The sequence below is a fragment of the Phytophthora infestans genome, genomic scaffold, assembly GCF_000142945.1.
Source record: "Phytophthora infestans T30-4 supercont1.14 genomic scaffold, whole genome shotgun sequence".
Lineage (NCBI taxonomy): Eukaryota > Oomycota > Peronosporomycetes > Peronosporales > Peronosporaceae > Phytophthora > Phytophthora infestans.
In genome coordinates, this window is record NW_003303745.1 from 1,454,670 (window position 1) to 1,470,940 (window position 16,271).

Genomic DNA, 16,271 nt, shown 5'->3' on the forward strand with positions numbered 1-16,271 from the left:
GCCAAGTGTATTGTATCGGGTAAATCGTAGAATGAGTCTCGAGTCTGATGGTAACCAGATCGAGCTCAATTATCAGCTTCTTTCTAAGGCGTCCCTCAGAAAGTTCGCTGGGAAAGTTATAAGAAAGATGATATGTAGTTGGCCTGGTTCCTAATATAAAACCCGGGTCGGACCTTACTAGCCCGACTGGGAAGACACGCAGACCCATCGCCTGAAGATGGCAAAGCTGCCAGGCGCCCTTGGGTCGTCTCCGTTGAACTATGAGGGAAACCAAGGTGAAATACCTAGGATTCACTACACAGCCCCCGAAGCTTGGTTTCCCCACTACCCCTCCGCTCGACTTGCGAAGGTTGTGGCGATATCACCCAGAGCGCATGACCAACGGCTAACAAGCGTCTGACGCTTACAACCGGACTGGTTTCTTGAGGCGCTGACTGGGTGCTCGAGATCTCTGCTGACTGCGGACACGCGGAACTTGGCCCACGGTGGCTGTCATCATTGATCGAGTTCGACGACCTAGAGGAAGCTGAGGATCTTGGTCCTCGGCACCGGTGTGCTCTTGGCTGTCCTCATCCAAAGTACGCTGAACTGTTTGCTGGACACTTCGAGGTTGTACCTCATCCGCGTCGTCGCTGTCACGCCGGACGGTTTCTCCATCGGGGTGACTTTGTTTCTTTCTGCCGCGAGGGCGGCCACGAGGCTTCTTGCCCTTCGCTGATTCAAGAGGTGTAGACGCCGTGCTGCCGTTCTCACGATCTATCTTCTTCCAGTGATCCGTGAGACGAGGGTCTTCAGCAGTGTCCACATATCTCTTCAATAAAATCTTGATGTCCTTATTCAAAACTTGCATGGGTTCGTAAGAGTCTTCGATCGACTGTAGGGCCCTTCCAGCTTACTAAAATATCAAAGTCCTTTGTAGCATTATTCCACTTGTGGCCCTTCAGCTCCTTAACTGCTAAGATGATTCCTTGAGCAGCTACGTGCTCGAGTAGCTCATCCGTGACATTTAAGCTGTCGTCTGCGTACATCTTTAACCGTGAAGGGTGCACATCATGTTCTTCTCCTGTAATCAGGTGCTCTACACGAAAGGAGTGGGAATCGGCCCGAGTCACTCGATACGGTCCAACCCAATTCACTTGGAGTTTGTTTCCACGTTTCTCATCCGTTCGGGATCGCAAGACGTAATCTCCAACGTGAAAGTTTACGAGATTCTCTCCTCGTTCGCGCTTCTTGTTCAAAAGTCTTTGCTTCAGTCTTTTGTCTTCAACCGCCTCATGCATCTTCTGTAAGCTGCTTCTCAACCGATTTAGGTAGTCGTCTATCTGCTCGCTCTGTGGAATCTGCTGTAACTTGTTTTTCACTGGTAGATAAAATTCACAGAGGGGTGTAGGCCGTGGCAGTCCAGTGAACAGCTCGACTGGCGCTCGATTCCCGAGAGATGGGAGTGCTGTATGGTTCAAATTGGCTTGCACCACCGGAACCAAGTAGACCCAGTCTTTGTATCCAATTTTGTATGTTAAAATCATTGCTCTCACCACTTGTAGTACATCCCGGTTCACACGTTCAACTGATCCGTTAACCCACGGACTATACGCAAGTGTGAATGACTGCTTCGACCGGAGACGGCGACTCAGCTCGGCGACAATCTCGTTCTTGAAATGGGTTCCACAATCAGACACCCACTCAGGAGGAACACCGAATCGCGAGTGCCAATCCAGTAAAGCTTCAACCACAACACTACTTTCGGCTGAGTCTGCAACAACCAATCCGCAGTAATGTGTGGCGTGATCCTTCATAACCAAAAGATACTTGCTGCCTCCAAAGCTTTCACCCATGTAAAGAAAGTCAAAATGAAGAACACCATTACGTGTACGACACTCAATCACCTCGCTCCACGGACGTGGGATAATCTTTCCCCCTCTTGAATGCAGACAAAGCAGACACTTCTTAACGAAATTTGCGACCACATCTGAGAGGTGCTCGATAGCGAAAAGCCGTCCCAGGTGTGCAATCATGGCTTGTTGGCCGCGGTGCCCTTGAGCGCCACAGTGCGCAATGATGCACAGCCGCTGAAGTAACTCTTTTTCTTCATATGGGATCCACAGCTTGTCCTCCAGGGTCACGAGACCATCATCATTTCGATTAGCGTGAACAGGAGCCGAGTTCTTGGCTTGTATTTCCTTGAGTTCCACCAGTGTAGGCCACACAAAACGATCATCATCCAGAGGGCGCAAAGCAGACACAGTCTCAGTCCTTTGGTTTGGGCGAGCCCGAGCAACCTTCAGTCGTTTCACAGTTGGCGAATGGTTACCAGCCCAGCGGGAAATCATATCGGCCCATACATTATTAGATCCCGGTACATGCTCCACTACATACTAGTAGTTCATTAGCTTCATGGACCATCGTAAAAGTTTCCCTTTAATATGTTTCTTGATCGAAACGTCCGGTGCGAAGATGTGAATCAGGTTACGATGGAGACAATACATCCGAAAGGGTTTTGGCCTTAGTAGCAAGTAATCCAGTTTATCACAGGCAACGATAATGGGGAATGCCTCTTTCTCGATGACAGTCCAGTTTAGCTGGCTACCGGCAAACGTTCCACTTGTGCAGTGAATGAGACGATGTTGTTGCTCTGTAGCAGGCTTCTGAGGGTCGAAGTCCCCAACTTGAGTCACAATAACGGCGAATCCAACGTTCGAGGCATCCGTGAAGAGACATGTGGTAGCGTTGTCATCAGGAAAATCGAGAGTAGCAGCTTTGGCGAGCGAATCCTTAATCCGGTCAAATGCCACTCGTTCATCACTGCTCAGCTCAATGTTAATGCCAGCAGCCGCCCTCTTGGTCCTCTTGGTTTTCGTGAGAGCCGCGTCAAGTTTTTGTTGTAAAGGGGAAATCTGCCTTGCAAAATCAATAATGCTTTGACACATCCAATTGACCGCACAGACAAATTGCTGAAGCTCTCCGGCAGTACGTGGGTATGGCAAAGCACGTAGCGAGTCAATTCGGTTTGGGTCATGTCTGATGCCTTCACCACTTATGATCCTGCCGCACCACTTGACCTCAGTCTGGTACAAGCTCGTTTTCTTTGCACTCAGCTTTAAGCCAAAGTGGTCCATTAGTGACAGCATTTCTTCCAACTTGTCCAAATATACATCAATATCCTTGGCATAAAGGAGTAAGTCGTCGATCCAAATCAGTAAATGGTCGTACAGTAGACTGGCAAAGCAATTCTCCATGGTCTTCTAAAAGAATATCGCAGCATCACTACTACCCTGAGGCACTCTGCGAGGGGTAAAAACCTTCTCATCGGTCATGTATGAAAGCAATTCTTGACACATTAGAGCCAACGGAAGCTGCCAAAAGCCCTTCAAAAAATCAAAGAGTCCGAAATGTTTCATTCCCTTCGCGTTCTCCATCACCACGGATAAAATCGGCATAGCTGCTGCCATGACTTCAGTCAATGCGTTCAACTCACGATAGTCTGTGGTTTGCCGAAGATCCATAAGGTCCGCTGACTTCTTGACAGGAAGAACGGGACTCGCCCATCGACTTTCCGAATTCTCGTAAACGAGTCCTAGTTTTACCAAACGAGAGTTGAATTCGTGAAGAAATTTGCGAATGTGAGGGGGATACCGTCGAGGCTTACACCTTGTTGGACGAGCCCCTTCCCGTAGTCGTATCTCCAGAGGTGGAACACGTGCTGGTGGGTCATCCTGCAGAGTCAAACGCCATACATCGTAGGCATGGATGATAGTACGAAATCGATCGAGCTTGTCTGCTGGGAATCCGTTCTCGACTGCATGCTCAACCAACCGTTCAACTGCAGCAAATACGTCCTCATTCTCAGATTGAGGTTCTCCAATTCGGACCGGAGATTCGTCGGCTTCCAGTTCAACAGGATCGCCACTTGTTTCATCCACATTTAGGTCAGCTAGTTGCTCCAGTTGACGCTCCACATCAATCCCAAGCATTCTTAGTACATCATTGCCAAGTATGAACTCGTCGTCATCCATATCGACAATCAACACATCCACAGCCTTCATCGGTTTAACCTGCCCAGCCGCGGTGCGAATCATTAAATGGAGTTTGGCCTTCTTATCGGCAGTCACCAACATAGACCCAAACGTCTGGTTCTGAACAGTAACAGTAAGTTCTTCAGCTTGAACACTTGGGTCCAAAGCCCGGAGTTGATTCCAGTGAGAGCGGCCCATCACGGTATGGTCAGAGCCACTGTCAGCGCAGTACGGAATCTCCAGTACTCCATTCACCATAACAGCACGAGATGGAGTCGGTAGAAACTCACCAAGGCGCTTGGTCCTTGTACGCTTGGCTGCATTCGCCTCACGCAAGCGTTTTCTCAGCTCCACCTTTTCATCTTCAGTTGCATTGGGGCACTCGTTGAGCCAGTGCATCTCATTGCACTTTGGACACGGACTTGGAGGTAGCTTCTTCGACTTCGATTTCGTCTTGGTCTTGGATATGCTATTGGTCTTGGATATGCTATTGGTCTTGGCCACCTTCCTTGAAGAGTCCTCCGTATTCTCACCGGTCCTGATTTTCTTCTTTCCTTCGGGGTTCTTCTTCTTCTGCAGATCTTCATCGCGATCTCGTTTCTTATTCCTTTGTCTTAGAAACTGGCGCTCATGTTCCTTCGCCTTCTCAACGACGAGGTCAAACAACAGTCTTGGAATCGAGGCGGCCTGCTTGTGCGTATACTGCAAACACTGCTCCACTTCTTCCTTGAGAGCCGCTGGGTGAAGAGAGGCCACGAGTTGCTTGCACTTTGCCTCGTTACCCCCGTCACCTTCAAAGCAGGCGCCCAGACCATTCTCGCGCACTAACTTCCGGAACTGGTTAAAGTAGTCCAGCACACGGGCGTCGACATCACTCTCCGTCAGATTCATCCTCAGTTTGGATCTGAATAATGCCTTGACGTCAGGGAGCGTGTCATTCTTCACGCTTGAGAGGATGAGGGCGAACTCAGCAATCAGCATGTCGTCATTCACGTTAGCAACGTCCTCGCTCAATCTCAGCTCGCAAAGTACATCCAGTAAATCAGGATCCATTGAGTCGCGAGCGGACTGGACTATGTTGTCATAATTTTCTCCAGTAGCGCGGCATCGAGCTCTCAACTTGCTCTCGTAGTGACGGCGCTTGTTCGTCCAATCAGTCAGAGCTTCATGAGAGATACTTGTAATTTCCGGTGCTACGATCGGTGTAAATACCGGTGCACCAGCTCCTTGCATCCTGGCTGGTACTTGTTGAGGTTCAGTCCCACTCACGCCAAACACGATTAACCCTTGGGCCCTTAGCGGCTCGCTTCGGTCGCGCCAAAAGAAAACTACAGTCACGACGGCAGAAACAGGCTCTTGTACTTGTTCTTGTCTCTTGGTACAGGCAGCTGGACTTGTACCAAAGAAAACACTTTTTCCACTAAAGAATTCTTTGTAGTAAATCCCGGGCGAAAAACCAATCAACACTCGACAAAGCGGGAGCCACCCCGCTGGAACTTATAGCCAAGTGTATTGTATCGGGTAAATCGTAGAATGAGTCTCGAGTCTGATGGTAACCAGATCGAGCTCAATTATCAGCTTCTTTCTAAGGCGTCCCTCAGAAAGTTCGCTGGGAAAGTTATAAGAAAGATGATATGTAGTTGGCCTGGTTCCTAATATAAAACCCGGGTCGGACCTTACTAGCCCGACTGGGAAAACACGCAGACCCATCGCCTGAAGATGGCAAAGCTGCCAGGCGCCCTTGGGTCGTCTCCGTTGAACTATGAGGAAAACCAAGGTGAAATACCTAGGATTCACTACAGGCTCGCAGGAACAAGTTTCTTTTTCTTGGTGTAAGTTGCCTACGTACAGTAGTAATACTGGTTCAGCTATTTTAAAATATTAGAGTAATACTTCGAAGTACAGTAATCTGCCTCAATTATATAACGCCGAGAAGCTTATAGCCTTCAATATGTTATGCGAATAATCTTGCATCAAATCACAATCCAATTATTTTGATTCCATGTAATCTCGCATTTATTCTTTAAACTGCATATTTATCAACTGCTCTTCATTGAGGTAAGATACTGAACACGTATTCCATGAAAAGCAAGTTTCGTGTACCGGTACCGGAAATAGAACGAAATACTGCTGGTCCCAGAACCGCATCATGTAACTGGCCTTTTCCGCTACACGGTACAGTTTATGCCAGAAGGTTCCGGCATACAGTACCGGTACTTAAGTATGACAGACAATTCCGGAAAACCACATATTATTATTATATAGAGGAACCACTAAAAGGAGTTGTACCTAATATAACTTATATTTATATATTATATAAGGTACAGACGACACCAGACCATCGCTGCCGTTCGTTAACCGCAAAGTGGCTTGCATTTTGCCGGCTTGGGATGGTATTATCAACTCCCTGCCCAGCACTGCAATACCGCGTACACCCATTCCGGCTCCACCCACGTCGGGGAAGCAGGCTGATGAATGAACAGCGACGACAGATCTGCCGCCACAAAGCCGAAAATCCATCATTGAGCTTGCGCTGTGGGCTCAAAACGTGTGTTTCAGCTACAGCGCGTTTTATCACAGGCAACGATTAGAAACATCCTGACGCAGAAATACCTACTCGAGGCCATACCATTGGAATTGCAAAGTCGCACCGTTCGGTTCGCTTTCCCGAGTTTTATTCAAATTGGGTCGGTTGGCATGCACAAAACGCTGCAATGCGGATGGATCTGAACGTTTGCGACCTCATGTTGTGGGAAAATCAAGGAGCGAGCAGCAAATGTTAATGCTTTATTCTTCAATCGACCTTGACAGAACAGACCAAATCAATCGTTAAGCACCGCTCAATTACAATACCCGTTAATTTTGTATCACTATTCACTAATGAGCGGATAAATGTTTGTTTGTCACACTTTATGTGGAGGTAATTACTATTGGGGAAATCTATCAGTATCGTCTGTATCGGGCACTCGCTAAACAGACAGTACAAGACGCGTTACTTGCACTTCATATACCCCCTGATATCGGAATCACAGGAATTTTAGGAATAAGAGACAAATCACCAGATCTCATTGCTTAACCTATGCAAATTTATCAGACGACCCCTACGCTGATTGAGGGGGACTTCTGTTCACGGTTTTTGTTCGTATCTACGACCGTCCGATTCCGAATCGGCGATTCGTATGCTGAACCGAGTCTGATGGTCCGTCAACGATCGTTCTGTATGATGTCCGTTTCTGCCTTTGGTTCTCCGTAAAAATTGCTTAATCGCCATGTCTCAACTTCTAATCCACCTATTTGTTTTTGATATTCGTAGCATTTTAGAGAAGAAATAAATGGACGCAATACATTTACCACCTGCCAAAAGCTTTGTAAGAGCTTTTTAAACATGAGTTTGGCCTCTTTAAAATATTGACAAAAGATGGCATACTATTTGCTAATCTGGATACTAATGGCTCCCAACATGTGTTACACATGGTGGGACCGTACACATTGTGTACGGTCGGGAGCATCTTGGGCTTTGCTCAGGAAAGCAAATCGGATAGGTGCTCCCCAAGCTGTTGAACAAGCCTCTGTTCTATCGAACCTCAAACAGCTCGTAGCGGCTCTTTTGAATGCAAATACTAAGTCAAACTGTGAGATGCGATGCGCGTTGTCTGAAACAATTGATCATTCCCGAATTTGTTTTCTTCCCGAAGACTCATTTCTCGACGTTAGAAAGCCATGCGGTTCAGCGCCTTCCTCACCCTCCTTCTTGTTGCCTTTGTGGCTAGCTGCTCCACCTTCGCCAGCGCCGAAAGCGTCGCTGAAGGACGTCGTCTTCGCGCTGATGCGGCCCCTGTCCCCGTTAACAAAGACAATGTCGCCAAGCTCGCAGGTGGATTTCTGGAAAAGCTAAAGACGAACACCGCTCTGACAAAGGCTGCTAACACGATCAAAAACAGTAACGCTGACGAGGCTGCTGTGAGGAAGGCAATCACGACGTTCGCTGCCGCTAAGGAGAGTGCTAAGATGAGCGACGAGGGTATCGCCAAGATTTCAGCGATGATGGCTGGCACTGTGCAGAAGAACCCCAAGTCGTGGCCGCGTCTCCGCAAGTTCGCCAAGGTTACGCTGGGTGCGACCGTTGCTGGTTTCGCGATTTACGGTGCCTACAAGGCTCTGTTCGACCGCAAGTCTTCTACGGCTGCTACCACGACCACAACTACTGGCTCGGCGTAAGTCTAGAAGTGCGCGTTTAGGCATGGTCACCAGTACTGTACTCGCCTTTTGTTTCAGTAGACACGCTGATATGTTTGTTTGCTCATGCTAAGCTTCAATTTCACTTGTTTTTTCTCTTTGAGATCAATTCGTATTGTTAATCAAGCAATGTTTATATTAATAACAGCGCTCTGGATTTAAATACAGAGTTTCTCGTAAAGAAAAACTCTAGCTTTTTACTACTGGTAGTATAAGATTCGTAAGTACTATGTATATGTAGTAAAAACTTACTACGTACGCTGGAAGAGCTTACACTATTTCTTCAGTCTTCTAGTAGTACTAGTTTAATTTTAAAAGCCTGTTATATCCTGTTTCATTTCTTATACCAGGAGATCAAAACCCATTCACTCAGTAAATGTTCATGAAAACTGGGTAGAACAAATCGCTCTGTTGGAATGTTAAAAGCCCAATAAATCTTTATCAGTAGCAGCAGCAATTGGGATCTTGGGTTTGCTATCTCCACCATCTGTGTTGGCTTTTGGTGGAGACCCTCGCACCGTGGCCCACGCAGTCCAGTAACGGCAACTCATAAACCCCTTACAGCTTCACTAATCCGTCACTGGTGAATTCAGCTACAGCGAGCAGTAGAAACATTTTTTTTGATTTACGAGCTTCAAGCATCACGAGCACTTCTCAAACTTTTACGTAGTAAGTATGCAAGTGCTTTAAATATGCAATCTTAAAGTCCAATTACTGATTCTAAAAACGCGGTGAAATGGTGTAAATTTGACTTAAATCAAAAGGCATAGACGTCAAGTTCTCATATTTATCGGTAGCAAGAGCTGCAAGAGCCCCGCTGAAATCAATGGTGCTAAGATACAGGAGGTCTACCCGCTTAAAAATTCTATCTAGAATAAGATGTATGTGATGCAGATACAAAATCATGCATCTTAACAGCAGTTATATGCATTTAACCCTTTAAGAATATGCAATTTAGGAAAAGCGCCTCACTTATTGTCGTATTGACAGTGTTGAAAATTGTTTGCTTTATAAACGACTGGTATGCTTTGTGCCACATCAAGGATATGCCAATATGAAATGAGCTTCAAACCTTCTTTTAAATTTTCAGAAATTGTTTCGATATTACATTTATGTGTAACTTTACTTTTATTCGAGTTTTTTTTCGCTTTCTTTCAGAGCTTCCCGTGTGAAAGATGGCATTAGCTACAGAATTATCGTAATTCTACAATGCTGTACTACGTAGTACCGTTCGTAGTAGTAATGTGCCTTTCTGCCAAAATGCAGGACCTACGTAGGACCTCCGCTCCCCCATTAAACCTACCCTGGAGGCTATTATAGCAAAGCGTTTCACATCGCCATCACTTTGAGAGCACCGCCACATTATCCGTACGAACGACCTCTAGAACACACTTCTGCAGCCCTCGCTTGGCCTTAAGTTCCTTCCGCAAACACAACTTCAGATAAGCCGCAACATCAAAACTCTCAGCCAATCATGTGTCTTGAAAAGATGCGTCATGAAGTTGCGCAACATCGTGCCTCTTTGATTCCGAGGCAAGTACTAAATTCCAAGCGTTCCTGCCGCCTTGAGTCTTAACAAAAAGCCTCCAAAACGGTGGCAGCGTTTTGAGATAAAAGAGGGCTACTTAAGCTCTTCCCTTGATGAAAGCTTGCACGTTTTCTTTACGAATTCGTGACCTTGGGCTTAATTTTGGCTAGTCTTAGCTGACTAGGATTCACGCAACGGATATATGGTCTCAACACGATAGTCAAAATCATCTGGAGTTTAGTCCAGAGCTTCTCCTGTCCTTTGAAAATATCCTGATACGTTTTATACGATTACAAAAGAAAAGTTGCTATCGTATTTCGTTTCTGGACTAGGCGGCTCTTTTTGTGGGTTAATCGACTTTAGCCATCTAGACATGCACGAGTTATGTGCAGAATGAAATGGCATTTTAAGCTCCTTAAGCTCCTGCCAATACGGTAAACCAATGGTGAAGCTACGTGTAATCCAGAGCTCCTCCGTGAAACACGGCTTTGTCCTTTTGCGTCAACGAAAATATTCTATAATATACCGTATTACTAAAAGCATGAGACCCGGTTGCTTGTCCAAAATTGTGCCGAAAAGCCGGGTCGTTATTAAATCAAGCTGAGCTGCATAATACTTGGTGATTATGCGTTAGCTGTAAGCCAACCAACATACCGGTACATGTTATACCAGTGTTATATGCATACAGTGTATATCGTTTTACTTTTGCAAGTAACCTTAACTTCGAAGTACTACTTGAATTTGGATACATTTTTACCTGATCCATTTTAAACTAAACTATGCACTTTTCGCATGGGTGACTTATCACTACATGTATATTTTCTTTGAACTTAACTTGTCACTCGCAATACTGAAGCTGAATTTCAACCCGTGTGCTTCGAACACGATTTCTATCTTGATCATGGTGACCTAGGTGTAAGCCCACCTGCATCCGAAGTACAAGAGAGCCGAGCGGGTGGTATGCATCCAATAAGCCAAGACAAATTGGTACCAGCAAGAGCGTATGTGACGATCAACCCTTACGTTGGATTCCTTGTATTTGGCGCACAGCAAATTGGTTTTAGCATTTGGAATATGAGCTCAAAGGTTCATGTTTCAGTTATGAATTACAGTGGAAGCATCGGCAGCTGATATATTGTACCCGCCATAATACTTCGGACCAAGAATTGTAACACCACTAGAGTTTTGGCTGTAACTCGGTCAGTTCGTGGCAGACAAAGCTACCCAGCCCCACAAACGAATCCTTATCGTCCACTCGTTCATTAACAAATCAACTCAGTCGTCACCTTTCACTTCCAGGATGGCTCAGGGACGGAAACTTAGCGACGAGCAGATTGGTATGGTTATCCATGCCTACAAGCTCTTCCTCGCAGAGAAAAATGAGGGTTATTCGCGCGGCAAACGAACGCGCAGTCTTGTTGCCCAGTGTTTGGGCGTTGCAGCAAGCACCGTTTCAGCCGTGTGGGCCTCACACATGAAGCAGGAGGGCGCTTCATCGGCCGAGGTGAGCTCCTCCAGCACTATTTCAGTTATATATCACTGACCTCTTTAATTTAATATGCCAAGGAATCACGTGGGCGGCCAAGAAGCTTCAACGACGGGGATGTTGAGCTCGCCATCAGAGCGTACGTGAACGAATGCAACCACCAGCGCCAACCTATCACTGCGAAGCTGGTCGCAGAAGAGGTAGAGACTCGGACGTCTATTCGTATTGGATATCGTTCAATGTGCCGGTTGCTTAGGCGACTTGGCTACAAGTACATCAAAGGCGAGAAGCGCCACTATCTCGCCGAATCAGCCGCTAATGTGGCGTACCGAGCAACCTATCTGCAGCGCAAACTACTGAATAGGAACAAAAGCAACAATCCCATTCTCCCGGAAGTCTACTTAGATGAATCATACGTCAACGTGAACCATGTCCGAGGAACGACGTGGCTACCTCCCGATGCGAAGAGATTCTCAGCCAGCGGACAAGGTGCAAGGTATGGATTTATTGTTTTATAAAATATGCATGCGCTTGATCTAAAGTTGTCAGTTAATTTAAATATGTTTTAGAATTTATTGTTGCTGCAGGCGTAATTTATCGCCAAGGAAATAGTTTGAGAGGAAATTTTGTTGAAGATTCCTTTACAAGTTGGGTTGCTAGCCGCAAAAGCAATGAAAGTGACTATCACGGTAATTTCAACGCAGAGATGTTCGAGCGTTGGTTTCAAAAGCTGTGCGAGACACTGAGTCAAAAGTACGGTCGCTGCCAGATCTATTTGGATGGCGCTTCCTACCACAAGCGCAACATATTACCTGCGCCAACAACAAGATCTAAGAAAGCCGATATTCAACGATGGCTTCAGGATCAAGGTACGACTACATATTTAATTCTTCAGCATTATACTTACCAGCGTTGTATACAGGTATTTTATACGATCCAACGGCCGTGAAGGCCCAACTTATCGAACTGGTGCGCGCGCACAAGCCCTTGCCGCTGTATATGGCAGCTGTGATAGGAATCATGTACGGCCACACCATTATTTACACGCCCCCATATCACCCGGAGCTTCAACCCATTGAACTGATATGGGGGCAACTAAAGAACAGTATTGCTAGCGCCCCAGCCCGCAATATTGCCGAGCTTGAGGCCAGGTCGAACCATGCGAAGCTAGCCCTCCCGAAGAGAAGCTGGACGAACAAGTACAGACACGTGCAGAAAGTTGAAGATAAGTACTTAGATGCAGTCGACACAGAGGAGATCGCGGGCCTGGAGGAGGACAACGTCGAGGAGATCTCAAGTTTGGATGACAATGACGAGGAAGAGACGTAGCTCAGACCTGTATAATTTTGTTGAGACGATTTTGGATACACTTGTAAAGTTTCATTCCGACGTGCACGTTTGTACCACACAAATGATACATTAGCCTAACCACCCATATGTTTGACATGTGGCTTGTTGTCTGAGCCAATGAACAGGTCGCAAATAGATGAATCATCGGCTAAACCTAATTGAACCCTTTCCCCAAACTTTGGCACTTTGAAGACGACGTTTTGTAAGAGAAAAATGAGGTAGAAGGAGTACAAATTCGTCAAATCTGACTTCAAATTCGGAATCTACGGGTGCGATTTACCTATATATCTAAGTATCGTATATGGAAAGTTATAATCTTCTACGAGTAAATTGCCGTTAACTCTTGGTCCGAAGTATTATAGTAGGGCACTGAATTTTTGAGCTGTGGACAGGACGACACAGGCAACATTCAGTGAGTCTATCACTTCCTCTCGGACATTAAGATCCACGGACTCGCATTTTTTGAAGTTTATAAGAACGATCTCCGAAACATCTACATCGTTTTAAAAGAATTTACAGAATTACACCTTTAATCGCATCCCTCCTTACTCTGAAACTTTCTTTTCAATCTGATCGCGCGACCAGTATTCACATGCCAAGGTGGACAGCCGAAAGTATTCTTATTTTTTTATTTTCAAGCACTTTTTGGACAGGATATCTGCTTCTCGGGGTTTCAACGTAGCAATAGAGCTATTTTAACAAGGCACTCGTTATTTAGCCAGACTGGGTAACAAGAGACAGTACAATTACACCAGAATACAACCGATTAGCATGCCCGAATATGCCAGACTCAGGAAGAGCCGGACGTGTCATCAGTTGACGTGTCTTCGGAGTATACGTATAACCGGATGGCAGTGTGTTGGCTTTGAAACTGAACCCCGCAAGACGGTCAGCATCTAACTCTCAAGACAAAGTGCAGGGGGAATAACCTGGAGGTAGTCAACGCATCAAACACACTAACAAAAGACCAAATCATTGAAAAACTAGTTGCATTAAATGCACATGCACAGGTACCGATAGCGCAAATACTGTAGCTCCTTCCGACTTAGCAGATATAGGTTTTCAGCACCGGCAAATATCTCAAAAGCTAACAGCATATACATGCCACAATTGTAGCTATCAACCTGCACTCCAAGCTCGCTCGTGTATGGTCGAATTCGGTATTTTCTTGTAGCGAAATCTGGCAGCAATGCTACCATCTTCTCAGCGAGAGGTCGAACTTTTACGCCGTAGCTTGAGCTCATTGGATCATAGATAAAAACTTCTTTAAGCGACAGATCCATCATAACCGCACACCAGTGATTCTTGTTGCAGATGACAGGAATCAAAATCTTTTGGTTTGTCATGCCAGCAAACACGTCCTTCATAGTCTCCACCGCTAAGAAACCATTCATGACGTTACCGGCGATTGACGTGTCTACAGCAATCGTGTCTTCTCTCGCTGCGAACAACTTTAACATCAGCTTATTGACCGTGCTGTCGCCTAACGCAGACTTGCCGACGAGTTCGAGTGCTTCAGCCTATGTGCAATTACACAGCAGTAGATATTAGTATTTCCATTGCGGGGCCTGACTGTATGCAACTGCGTACCTGCACCGATAGTAAAGGAATAGATTTGATCTTGGATTGTGTATCAGGATCAAGATCAACACAAAACCATCGGGGCATTTGGAGTTCGAAATCGATGGTATCAATCCAAACGATAGCTTTTTCCACATATTGGATGGTTTTCATCGCTTTGTGCCACTTCTTCATGACACCCAGCGTCTCGGTGGAGTAGGTACCTACTCCAACAATTTCCACGACAATGTCCTTCTCACCTAGATTTTGATCACTTGATTCCTTGTGTGCCTTCTGAAGAGCTAGCACTTTGGCACTGCATCTATCAAGGATATCCTTTCGGAAAATTCGGGGGATGGACTCAGCAGAGACGATCTTTTTTGAGGCGGGAAGTCTTGCTACCTTGTGGGCAACTGGAGCTCGGGGATTTTTTGTGAAATTGAACAGCTTAAATCTGGACACAATTGCGGCAGATGTCTCGTATGTTGACTCAATGCGTACGGCGTCTTGTATGGTTGCTAAACTCAGATTATCCGAGTACAAATTTGAATCATCTTGCACCATCAAAACATTTTTGCGGCGAGCTGCTTTCTTGGATTTTGCACTTTGCTTTGGGCGACCTCGGGACCTTGGAGGGCTCGCCACATCAAATGTATCATTTCCGACCGGTTGCAGAGTCGCATGAGAAGCTGAAGTCTCCACACCAGTCTGACAAATAAGCTCGGCCGACACCGAACCAGACTCGCCAGACTGGGTGCCAGACTCGCCAGACTGGTTCCAGACTCGCCAGACTGAGGTGTAATCTGCGTAGAAGGCTGTGATACATCAGGGTTCTTCCACTTTCACCCTCGCCCACGGTATCTGAGTCGAAGACATCGTCGCGCGTAACCTTCACTGATTGTCGGCATCTTAATCGATGAAGAAAAATCTCCCACCTTGAAACGGTGGGCGACGGCCTTTAAATAAGTCATTGCTTCACGATATTGGACCATGCCTAAACCAGCCATCGAATCGCAAATTTCACTAGCAATAGGCAAGGCCTCTCGGACTTCCGGTTCGAATCCCATGGCCGCTCATCGGTCACCAATACCGTTCGAACGGCAAAAGATTCCACAGTAGTAGGAGCATCACTGGCGTTTTCGAACTCTATCGACGACCGTACAGACGACAGGACCCATCGCTGATGCACCACTTTAGTCGGGATAACAGTCTCCTTGTTTAGTGCTCTTCTAAGAAAGAAGACGTGTCGACACGGCAATAAACGTGTACTCATAAAGAGACACGAGCAAGTCCAGTCGTGAGTCGTAATAGTGTACTCTGCGTCTACCTCATCGAGGGCGTCTTCATCGGGGGATGTACTCTTCACAAAGTACACACCTGGCGCTCTCTCGGAAAAGGCGTAAGATGCACGATCAAGTGCGTAGCAATACTGATCGTGTATTAACTCGCATGCATGTTCACTGACGAGGTTTGCAACCAACGTCATTTCGCGATCGTAACCAACATGCTGGACATTAACCTTCTTGTACACCTCATCCATAAATCGTCGCTCTTGAAGACTCTGGTAATACATAATCGACGCTATGCATTCGTCCACTGCCATAAAAGAGTTTACCCACTCCTTCAACTGCTTCCACGAGGCCTCCAACCTGTTGTTGGTGTTATTACCAAGCGTCACGGTGTTTTGGCGCTTGTGTGCACACCACAGCTCGCGACATTTGTCCCAATTCTTAATGAAATAGGCGACAAAAGGGTGTCGGACGGATTCAAACGGTTCCACTATTGTGTTCGTAGTTTCACAGCGTTCAGACTCGGATGTGGTATGATTCCGCGCTTCTGTCGCCACATTCTGCCCGACCGCCACAATATTCTGCCCAACTGGTGCCAGATTTTGCCCAACTGGTGCCAGATTCTGCCCAACTGGATCTGAAGTCAATTGCCCAGATCGGGGGCGCCCCATTCCGCACACGTGCAACATGTACCGAAAGTGCTTCATATACTCTTTCTCGGTCTTCGCATATACAAGCAGGTTCATCAGACCTCGTAGCTGATCCTTTTCCCACGTCTTACAACCGTAGTCTGCTGACGCGATTTCCTC

The 16,271-nt window shown here is 46.4% G+C and overlaps 1 protein-coding gene across 1 annotated transcript; it reads left to right on the forward strand.

The window, feature by feature from the left end:
• Positions 1-7,733: 7,733 nt before the first annotated feature.
• On the forward strand, positions 7,734-8,231 carry PITG_09218 (secreted RxLR effector peptide protein, putative; the record flags this gene model as incomplete). The annotated part of the gene is made up of 1 exon (XM_002903467.1): positions 7,734-8,231. The coding sequence occupies one exon, from the start codon at positions 7,734-7,736 to the stop codon at positions 8,229-8,231; it is 498 nt and encodes a 165-aa protein (XP_002903513.1).
• Between the last annotated feature and the right edge of the window lie 8,040 nt (positions 8,232-16,271).